We start from the raw sequence: 12,089 nt of genomic DNA on the forward strand, positions 1-12,089 counted from the left end.
ATATATATATATATATATATATATATATATATATATGTATATATATATATATATATATATATATATATATATATATATATGTATATATATATCTATATATATATATGTATATATATATATATATGTATATATATATATGTATGTATATATATATATGTATATATATATATGTATGTATATATATATATGTATGTATATATATATATGTATGTATATATATATATGTATGTATATATATATATATATATATATATATATATATATATATATATATATATATATATACTTTTCAATCATCCATCAAACAAATCCTTCACACACATATAAACATATCTAAAACCCTAAAAAAACATACATTAATTTAGATAAAAAAATATATCATACTTTCACACATAAATTTTAAATCATGTACAAATCATAAACTATAAAATAACACACACATAAAAAAAAATCATAGAAATTTAAGTTAAAACTTAAAAATAAAACTAGGTTAAGAATTACTCACAATTGCACAAGAACAAAACACCAAAATTGATGAACCAATGGATGATTTAGACGTGAGGATTAGAGCATTTGGGAGTGTTTATTTTTCTTGCAAATGTTTTTGAAATGAAGGATGTAAGGTAAGAAATTAAATAAGGAATTATGGGATTTAATTGTGATAATTGCCTTAACCATCCAATTACCAAAATGGAAGTTACAATCTTCCCCAAAATCTCCATATGGCCGGCCACCCTTTCAAATTCCTCTTTTATTATTATTTTTTTTAAATTAAAGATAGATTAGAAAAAAGGTTTGGGTTTAAAATGGTTTTAATTGCCTTAAAAGTTGAAATCTCATGATCTAACCCACTAACAAAATAAATAATAATAAAAAAAATACTCTTCTAAAAAGAATAATAATAATAATATTACTAGTAAATCATTTAATATATCGGAAAAATATCGGGGTGTTACACTTAATTCTGACAGTTATATATATAAATTAACTCTGTTATTTTGAAAATTGTCAACAATATGTTATGCAATATATTCTTGGAAAATTTACCCAGAATAATCCAACCTATTCACGATTTTCCTACAATAATCCCAACTATTGATTAACCATGAATAATCCCAACTATTGACTCACTTAATCTGTGCTGTTGTTGCTTTTGTTTTTACCGGTGCAGCAGGTAATTTTCTGCCCGTTAGTCGTCTTCCACCTTCTTCATTCCCTTTATATTTTGAAGACCTCCATTGATGGAGAAGCAGCAACAGCTTCTTAATCATTCATTTTTTTTAACTTTCCTTTTCCATCAAATTAATCTCTAATTTCTTTCATGAAAAGCATCACTTATTCCAATTGTTGTTCAAGTAGGAGTTCAATTCCAAGAGAAACCCCAAGATGTAATCATGGTGTGAATGCCAAACTACAAATTGCTCGAAATGGGTCGCGAAAATAGAACTTGCTAAATATGTAAATGCAAATTACATTCATCATTAACCTTACATACTAAATTTGTCCAAAAATACACACTGCATATTACATTCCCAAAAGCTCATAAGTGTTGGAATAAGTAGTTACATTACAATTAAACTACTATCAAACTACACATTCATCATTGGTTTGTTGCAGATGCCTGAGTTAAGATAATATTTTGTGTGGATTGACTTTCTTTTCGTGGTCTACCCCTTCCTCGTTAACTTACTGTTTCGATGGTAGTAACAAAACCATGTGTACTTCCTTTACTACGACTACCAGTCACAGAACCACCTCTACTTCCTTGACCTGTTTGAATCCTTCTACCACCTCTTCCTATTGCACCTGGATTTGCAGATAAATCATGATGGGATGGGCGCGATGGTTGTGACTGTGGTGTTGTAGGATTTGCTTCATGTCTTGGTCTTCCTCTACTTCTTTTCAATGTTGGTTCTTCATTTTCAACGGATTTTCCTTTTTCAGGGCACTTTCGTTTGTTGTGCGTAGTGGATTTACAAATGCCGCAGCTCATTTGCATGCCATGTCTACTGAGCTTCCCTGGTTTCTTTGGGTCTTCATAAGGACTTTTTATTCTACTCTTTCTTGGTCTTCCAGGACCAATTTTTATTAGAGGTGGATCAATAGGCGCATTAACTTTGGGCCAATAACGCTCCCCTACACAAGGAGCTATGCTTCCTCCGTAAGCCCTTATGTATGCAGCTTTTGTGTAAGATTCATCCACATAGGACTCCACATCTCTATTCAAGTAACATATGGCAGCAACACCATGGCAACAAGGTATCCCTTTTAGATCCCATTTTCTACAAGTGCACGACCTTTTTTCGATGTCTACTTGCAAAACATCAATGTGATGAGCAATTTGGAAAACAGCAGGTGTTGATGGCAGTACAGTACAATTTGAAGCTTCTTCTTTCTCTTTGTCTAATAAAGCTTGTATTTTTGGACATAAAACTCCACTCCATTTAGTTGCACATTGTTCCTTCTTCGTAGCTAGTCTCTTCATTAACATAGTCCTAATGTCATCAAGCATGTCGATCAAGTGTTTTGATCTTGCGTGCATGATATAATTATTGAACATTTCTGCCATGTTACTCAAAATCACATCACACCTGGAATCCACCTTCACATAAGCTCGACAGAACAGGTGCGGATTTGCAAGCTTAAACGCCTCGACAGCAAGAGGGTTTACCTTTTCCATATCACTAATTGCCTCGCAAAAATCAGCTTCATTGTAAGCTTTTGCACACCTCCAAAATAATAACTTCATTTCTTCACCCTTGAAAGACTTGTTCCAATTGGTGTATATATGCCTCGCACAATGCCTATGTTCGGCATTTGGTAGTTCAAGCTTTACAACCCTTAAGATAATCTGCAATGTAATGTATGCACCAGAATATGCTATAATTAGTATATGTTGTAATGTAAACATAATGTGCAATGATATGGAATGATAGTCAGAATGCAGCAGTATATGGAATGATGTGCAGCAGTACATGCATCAGTTTAAGCTCAGAATGCAATGATATGCTATATGTCAGTATACTAACCGGATGTTCATCTGAAATGATAGTCCATCCCGTGCCATTCGCATGTGGAACACATTTTTTAAGCTCAGCAAGGAACCACTGCCATGAATCATTATTTTCACCTTCAACCACAGCACATACTAATGGATACATTTGCTCGTTCGAATCCCTTCCAACTGCACTAAGCAACATCCCACCCAAGAATGTTTTGATGAAACATCCATCAATGCACAAAACCCTCTTACATCCATTAATCCAACCTTCCTTAACACCTTCAAAACACACAAACAATCGTTGGAATGTAGGTGGCTTTGTCTTCTCATCGGTGACAACACAAAATTGGCTATTTGGGCTACTATTGTTCAAAGCTTGTATATAACTCATGAGTTTGCAATAATGTTGCTTCATTGAACCATGCAACTTTCTATGTGCGGCATATTTAATCTTATAAGCAAAGCCTCTAGTAATAATTATTCTATATTTTTTTCCTGACGATTTCAACAATTTCTGAAGATGGAATGTGTGGTCTGCTTTTGAACAAGTCAAGTAACTCCTCAGCACACCAAGCGGCCTTAAACTGCCTATTGGAATCCATATTCCTCTGACATGTATGTGTACCATCAACTGTCTTTACAACATAAGAAGCTGTCCTCTTATCCCAACTAGCAAAAATCTTAAATGGACACCCCTTAACACATCTTACTCCAAGCCTTTGCAATCTTTTTTTGTCACTCGCACATATGGTAACATTTCTACCTTGAGCAACAGCATATTTAATAACAGCTTGTCTAAATTCTAAAGAATTACCAAACACAATTCCAACACACCATTTAAACTTTCTAAAGTCAGTCTTATCATGAACTACAACAGGTGTTTCAGTTTCATCATCACTATTTTCATAATCAGAAAGTACATCATTTAGAGGGTACTCACCAATTTGTAGATTAGATTGGACACCACCATCATCCTCTTCCACTGACAAGTCTTCAGTTAATACAAGATCCAGTGACTCATGTCCTTCACAATCTTCCTCATCTGAGAAAATATAGTCCAGATCTTCACTATCATCACCTTCTTCAAAAACTTCGTCACTTCCTTCACGTACCTCATCTTCACCTCCATTAACTTCATCAATAGCCTCATTTAATTTTGCATCAGGACTAGGAATAGTCTCAAACCAATCATTATGAAAGTTCAGCTCATCTTCAGAAAGCCCACTTTCAATGGGGAGAAATCTACAAGTATTTTCTAGTATAGAGGTTGAAGGAAGATCTGAGTTAATACTTTGCACAGCAACTTGGTTTTCAAATTCAATTAAAGCATCTGAAATGGATGGTGGGTTAGGCTTCTTAGTTAATTTGTGGGGACCACGAGTCTTACTCTTATGTGGCTTCCTAGGAGTCAATTTCTTCCTTGAAACCAATAAACTATTGTCTCCATCCAAGTTTTCAGTTGCTTTCCCTAGTAATTTAGTGAGGTTGTCATCATCCATATTATTCACTACATATACATCTATTGCCTTAGACTCAATAATAGCCTTAGCCATTTCACCCACAGATTCATCATCATTGATTTTCCTCAACCCATCCTCAAAAGCCATAGAAGTAGGATGCAAATAGTATAGGGTAAAGGGAGATTTGTAACCCACATCTTGCTCAACAATCCCTTTGAGTTCAAACCAAGAAATTTTGTCTGGGTCTACACTAATTGTTTTACACATCCACCCACATACTCTACTCCAACCTTATTTTTCTTGAACACCCCATCATACCACCATTTTAGAGTAACTTCATCAAATAAACTACCCTATTAACAACAATTAAATTTAAAAAAAAATCAGAATCATATAGGGTTCGATTAAAAAAAAATTGCAGAAATTTAAAGCTTTCACTTACCATTTGAAAGGTCGACTAGCATCAAATACCTTGGAGATGAGAGTAATCGAGTTTTCTTCGCGAAATTGTGCTGTACTTCTTCAAAATTTCAGAAGAAATTGGATATGATACATTGATACTTGAATGGGTTTATAGGAGAGATGAATGAGAGTAATTGAGTAGTTGCAAGTTTTTTTTTTTAATTTTAAAAAAAAGGAAAAATAATAAATTTACCTATAAAACCAGTTGTAGGTAAAGTAACAACAGCACAGGTTAAGTGAGTCAATAGTTGGGATTATTCATGGTTAATCAATAGTTAGGATTATTGTAGAAAAATCGTAAATAGGTTGGATTATTCTGGGTAAATTTTCCTATATTCTTTAATTTACTCCATCTAACTATAAATAAATACTGGACAAAGATAATTTGATGGTAGATATATTGGTTAAGATTAAATGTCATGTCATTTTTCTTTAATCAATAAATAAGTTTATTTGATCAATTCTCTTTAGTTGTTACACTTTGAATTTTTCAAACTTTTTAGTATAATGTGTGATTTTAAGAAATTAATAAAAACTACTATAATAATGTGGGTATGATTAAAAATAAGAATATATATATATATATATATATATATATATATATATATATATATATATATATATATATATATATATATATACACACACACACCAGGGATCCATTGAGAAGGGGTTGAAAATAAGAAGGGTAAGAAGGACTCTACACCCTTGATTTCACTAAAATAAATAAAATCTATGATTACGATTAGCCAAAAACTCATAATTGTAAAAGTAACTATGTTACACAGAAATGAAATAATTTTTAAAATGTTCTTAATTTATAACATAGTATCCTTTTTGTATATATAGTAACCAAACAAAATTAAACAAAAATCCTTCTCACCCTTATCATTTGAAAATCTTTCATATTTGATCCTACGTATATATATATACAGTGGTTAGAATATATAACATGTATCGATCAACGACTTAAGCTTTTGGTTGGATTGATTCCTTGACGCACACGAGAGCTCGACTACAAGTATAAATGCACCACATGTCCTCCTCATACCTAACACTTAATATTCCATTCTATATAAAGAATGATCGAGATTCAAACTCGTGACCGCTTACTATGGACTCTGATACTATGTCAATAACTATGTTATACTCTAACATTACGCAAGGGGACTACTAGTTATTGGCATCTTCTAGTGTATTAGCTATTTCACCCTAATTCTAGTCTAAATTTTTGCTTTTCTTCTGATGATGACCATGGTGAATCTGATTGTTTTGGGACGAACAATGTAGGCTGTGGTGAACAATCTTGAGGATGCTCACGAGTTGATTGATACCGCGATTTATTTTGTTAATTAGGTTTATTTAAAATAGTCGACATTAATTAGGCTTCTCTTATAGACATGTCTCATACAATAATCTTTGTCAACCCTTTTATTTTGTTAGCATAGTCCAGGGGCGAAGCAAAATTATACGAAAAAATTTAAGCCCGGGTTTTATTTTATACTTTGGTCTAAAACAAACAATTAGACTAAAGCAAAAGTAATATAAGTAATAAAAACTAATATTTGAAGTTCCTTAATTTTATGGGTCTTGTATGATCGGACACCTTATATGTGCTCAAAACCACTATAGATCATTCCGGAAATCTGTCATGGTCTTTTACAAGAACTCTATTTTCTTTAATGCAGGTTGAGTAATAAAATGGGCTTACATGCTGCAGTGGAAGCAGCAGCTGAATTCCTCAACAAGGCTGTAAAGCCAGTCTTGGTAGGTGGCCCGAAATTGCGTGTTGCAAAAGCTTCTGATGCCTTTGTGGATTTAGCCGATGCTTCTGGTTTCGCCTTATCAGTGATGCCCTCCGCAAAAGGCTTAGTCCCCGAGCACCATGCACATTTCATAGGCACTTACTGGGGAGCAGTCAGCACAGCATTTTGTGCTGAAATTGTCGAGTCAGCTGATGCATATTTATTTGCTGGTCCAATCTTCAACGACTACAGCTCAGTCGGGTATTCACTACTTCTCAAAAAAGAAAAGGCAATCATCGTGCAGCCTAATAGGGTAGTGATCGGAAATGGGCCTACATTCGGCTGTGTCATGATGAAAGATTTCTTACAGGAATTGGCTAGACGAATCAACAAAAATGGCACTGCATATAAGAATTACAGCAGGATTTTTATACCCGAAGGCAAGCCTCTTAAGAGTGATCCTTATGAGCCACTTAGAGTGGATGTAATGTTCCAGCATATTCAAGATATGTTGAGAAGTGATACTGCTGTTATAGCCGAGACAGGCGATTCATGGTTCAATTGCCAAAAGTTAAGGTTGCCTGAGGGTTGTGGGTATGTTTTGTAATGTGAATGATCTTTTTGCTCATTTTTAATAATTTTCTGCTCTTTTTTTTTTGGACTTTTTAGAGATGGATTTGAGTTTTCAGGTACGAGTTTCAGATGCAACATGCATCAATATTCAATTGGTTGGTCTGTTGGTGCTACTCTTGGCTATGCCCAAGCTGTACCAGAGAAGCGAGTACTTGGAGATGGAAGTTTTCAGGTAAAAAACAATCTTTCAATTTGTAAATCTGTTTTGTATCTAGCTAAAACATGCATATTCCATTCTAGTCCGAGGAGATTCTGGGCATGTTAAATATATCTAAACATTAACGCCCAAAAATAAGGGGCCTCAAATATCAAATGAAGCAGGTCTTAGAAGATTTGATATAAAACAATAGGGTCCCTTAATGAAAAGGCACATAATTATCAAATTATTTTCATTTTTACCCTGATCCGGATAGTTGTACATATATATATGTCTAGAGACTAATTCAACTAAAAAGTTTAAGCGGATAGTTGTAACCATAAGATATGTTATATATTTTATCACGTTTCCCTATACAAGAGCCCTTTCAGCTAGTGTGGATGCTCGATTCTGTACAGACCCTTGTATTTGTTTGTTTTAATAGTTTTCTCATCAAAGTTGTTGGTTTGCTTATTAGGTGACTGCACAAGATGTATCCACTATGTTGCGATGTGGACAAAAATCTATTATCTTCCTAATTAACAATGGAGGATACACCATAGAGGTTGAGATTCATGATGGTCCTTACAATGTCACCAAAAATTGGAACTACACTGCACTTGTTGATGCCATTCATGATGGTGAAGGAAAGTGCTGGACTGCTAAGGTTTGTACTGAAACTCAGAATATTTACTTTGGTCATCTTATATATCTAATAGAGAATATAACATATTGTTTACATTATTTATCCCACATCCATGAATTAAAAATGGTATGCATACTTTATAACTCATTGAAGCCCTTTTTTTTCATTGCTATATGGTTTAGGAAGTGTGTCATCTCGGGATTATATGTTGATATTGATAATAAATCCAATTCAATTTACAGTCACTCTTTTGTGAGACGGTCTTAGTCGTGCAATTGATCCAGATCCAATAATTTTTTAAAATATGCTGACATACTAATTTTAAGACTTAAAAGGACAATGACTTAAAAATCCAATTTTAAGAATTAAAAGGTCAATTTTAAAGTTTTTAATATCAACTTTAAAGTTTGAGTCATCATATTTTAAAGTTCAAATGGGAATTTAATGCCCTACAATTGGTCTTTTAAGTCTTAAAAATGGTTTTTCAAGTATTGAAATTGATCTATTAAGTTTTAAAAGTGTTAAATTTCATGACTTAAAATGTCAATTTCAAACATTGAAATTGGTCTTTTAAGTTTTGTAATTGACATTTTAATTTATGAAATTGGTAAAAAAAAATATGCAATTGGATCGACCCAATAAGATGCGTCTCACTAGTGAGACGGTCTCACCCATATTTTTGTGTTCAATTTAACCCATATTTTGGGCTTTAACTACCAACTTGGCCAGATAATATTATATATTCACATTATTTTTGATAGTTTAGTTTTTTCACTATTTCTCTACTGAAGTCGTCTCACTGTGAGACGATTTTAATTTGGTCAGCCCAAACTATTTGTTATTTTATTTTTTCTGCACAAGTAGAAATTCAGTTTTTATTGTTTTTTTTCTTTTTTTTGTCTTTTCTTACTAATAGACCGTTTGTATTTACCCACCTCATGATGAATGGTCTCATATAAGACTGGCTGTTAGTTTTTTTATGGCCCCTATAACATCTAGGACATGGAGTATAACATAAACAAGGCTTAAAAATTTTGTGTATTTTGGTCGGTCTCTTAAGTATAATTGTTCATCAGGTTGTAAATGAAGAGCAACTCGTGGAAGCAATCGACATTGCGACTGGACCTAAGTCGGATTGTCTATGCTTCATCGAGGTTGTAGTGCACAAGGATGATACAAGCAAAGAGCTTCTGGAATGGAGTTCCAGAGTCTCTGCTGCCAACAGTCGGCCTCCAAATCCTCAGTAGGACTTGGATTTTTCTTACTTGGATTGTACAACTTCAATTTTGTCTTCCCACATTTATGTATTTTCTGATTGCAAAATTTAAGTTTGGCAATTTTAACGTTATATCATCTTTCAACCTACTTGTATGCCACGTAAAATGAATATTTTTGGGTACATTTCTCAACAAAATAATTGAAAGTTAAGACCGCTGAGTGGATTATCTTGATTCGGCCCAGTCAATCTAAGTGGATGTGAGCCAACTCTACCCGGCTTACATTGCAATGTAAATCATAAAAATAGCTCATAAATGTAACTCATAAAAACATAAATTTGTTTCGAGAGTCTATTATAAGAGTAGTTGATATTGTTATTCATTTAAAATTGAACTAATGATTTCATTTGGATAAATAACTAGGTTTATTTTACTTATTTTAAAGTCGAATAAACTCAATTCAAATAACTTTTAGTAAGTTAAATTAATTTTTTGTAGCATTAATTCTATTTCAGTGATAAATGAGGTTCACTATTATAATTCAATGTACAAATTTATGTTTTATTTATAAGATCTATTTGATTATTCATCATAGTCAATCCACGTTTTCCAATTCTTGTTCTAATCTTTACTCAATCAATGCAAATATTGTTACCAGTGCAATTCAATTTAAGATCAAGCACTACTGAACCTAACCTGTTCAGAATCTATCCGCACAACTCCAATTAAATTTGGAATGTTTATGAATTGGATTTGAGTTTGATCTATTAGACTTACTGGGTTTGATGTATATATGATCCTAAATAAGTCTTTATTAATTATTCTTACTCTTTACTTTATAAATTTTTAATGTCTAATTAGGTTTGCTATTGGTCTATGGTCTAATCTAGGGTTTAAATGAGCCCAAATGATTATAAAATGAGTCAAAAATTAAACATATGTAAGATCATGGATCGAGTTAAGTTTAAATTTGATAATAAAAACCTTAGCCCCATACTACTCATACCCATTATTTTTTCAAAATTCAGCCCGTCTTATATGAGACCGTTTTACGATTAGACGATTTTTAAATAAAAAACATATAAGTTAAAAATTTGTATTATTGGGCTATTTAACCCAAATATAAGACATGTCTCATGGTGAGACTGTCTAATACAAACATTTGTGTTCAAAATTAGACCCAAAATAAGATTTAATGAGTCTCAAAAAATGAGACTAAAACCCTAAGATTATGTCAAAGTTCGGGCAATTCCAAATAAATTTTAAACCCATAAGTCAAAAGAATTCAAATTTTAATTAGTCCAAAAGGATTCAGTTTGTGGCCATCTCAAAATTCCAACACTAGCTTTGACATTGTTAAGTATTTGAAGTAAGTAACACTTTTTTACATGACCATTATCCTGTGATCAAAAAATTATTCATTTAATTCAACCCAAATTGCAATGGCATTTGTCATCACTAAACATCCACATATATATGCTGTCAATTTTTGTTGATTTGTTTTTGTTTTTCCCCAACAAAATACTACTTGTTTTTCAATTAGTTTGTTTTCCATGTTGTGGCGGACCACTTTCCTAATGACTGATGTGATATAGCCATATAGGGAAAGCACATACATATTACTATACTACATATCCTCCATGGTCAAATAAAAGTTGAATTGTCCAAATTTCCTAAATAATAATAATAATAATAATAATAATAATAATAATAATATAATTATTTACTTTTGTCTTTTCTCGATTTCTGTTTCCTCTTATACGTATGAAGAGTAAGAGTCAGGAAACTCATCCTAAAAGATATGCGTTTCTTTTATGCTGATATAAATTAGAGAGATGATTCTCTTGTTAGTAGTACTATTTTATACTGTTTTGTTTCTGAATTAATGAAAATTTTTCTTTATCCAATAATAATAATAATAATAATAATAATAATAATAATGTAATACAGTCCACATAGAAATAAGATACTCCATATTTCTGTTTTTCTCATTTTATTCTAAATAAAATACTTCTAGCTAACAGGCACAACTAGTATTATTAGAAGTTTTTTTTAAGTTTCAATAAATACTAAATATTCAAACCTCTTCATCAATAATGTGGAAAATCAATTAGCTACCAAAATTTGAAATCATTGTACAAGATTAGCATTATTTTGGATAAAATTTTATCCTTCCAATGTTTAATCCAAATTAGTTTAATCAATTATTTTGAAAAAAAATTACCTACAATAATTCAACTTTCACCTAATTTCCTTACAATAATCCATCCAAACTATGGATTAATTATTAATAATCCGAACTCCTAATTTCCTTACAATAATCCAAACTATGGATTAATTATTAATAATCCGAACTTTAAGGGACATTTGTCAAGAGTATACTAGGGTGACCGGTTACCACTTGTAACAAGTAAATTTTAAAAAAAAATAAATTAAAATAGAATCAGAAATTACAAAAAAAATTAATTGAAAAATTACAAGAAAAAAAATTGATTACACAAACCCCTCCATCACCGCCACCCCTCCCCCCACCGCAACCCTCTCCCTACCCTTCCCCTCACCGCCACTCCCACCCCCTCCCTCTCCCCCCATCGCATCCCTCACCCTAACCCTCCCCACCTGCCACCCCTCCATCCCATCTCAAGGTAGATTAGAGCAATGATGGCAAATATATAAAAATTATACTTATGAGAGAAATTCTACATTACTTCCATGTCAAATGCACAAGGATTTCCTTCAATAGAATCTTTAACAATCAGCATTTCTCTTTGAGGCATGTGGAGGGTAAG

The 12,089-nt window shown here is 32.4% G+C and overlaps 1 protein-coding gene and 1 pseudogene across 1 annotated transcript; one reads left to right on the forward strand and one right to left on the reverse strand.

Moving 5' to 3' along the window:
- Nucleotides 1–1,487: 1,487 nt before the first annotated feature.
- Nucleotides 1,488–3,392, reverse strand: LOC130801726 (uncharacterized). The gene is made up of 3 exons (XM_057665610.1): nucleotides 3,030–3,392; nucleotides 1,691–2,851; nucleotides 1,488–1,517 (listed from the first exon to the last, which is right to left on the reverse strand). Exons 1-3 carry the CDS (start codon nucleotides 3,390–3,392, stop codon nucleotides 1,488–1,490), a joined length of 1,554 nt encoding a protein of 517 aa, XP_057521593.1.
- A 1,547-nt stretch (nucleotides 3,393–4,939) lies between these two features.
- LOC130801727 (pyruvate decarboxylase 2-like) lies at nucleotides 4,940–9,330 on the forward strand (annotated as a pseudogene).
- The last annotated feature ends 2,759 nt before the right edge of the window (nucleotides 9,331–12,089 follow it).

The sequence above is a fragment of the Amaranthus tricolor genome, chromosome 15 (genome assembly GCF_026212465.1).
Source record: "Amaranthus tricolor cultivar Red isolate AtriRed21 chromosome 15, ASM2621246v1, whole genome shotgun sequence".
NCBI classification, from domain to species: domain Eukaryota; kingdom Viridiplantae; phylum Streptophyta; class Magnoliopsida; order Caryophyllales; family Amaranthaceae; genus Amaranthus; species Amaranthus tricolor.

What these genes read in the sequence shown, in the direction of transcription:
- LOC130801726 (XM_057665610.1), bottom strand. Translation starts at nt 3,392, where the DNA reads ATGAGTTATATACAAGCTTTGAACAATAGTAGCCCAAATAGCCAATTT. An exon ending in TCATTTCAGATGAACATCCG is followed by an intron (nt 2,852 to 3,029) that starts GTTAGTATACTG and finishes ATTACATTGCAG; the next exon opens with ATTATCTTAAGGGTTGTAAA. An exon ending in TTGTTACTACCATCGAAACA is followed by an intron (nt 1,518 to 1,690) that starts GTAAGTTAACGA and finishes TGTAATATGCAG; the next exon opens with TGTGTATTTTTGGACAAATT.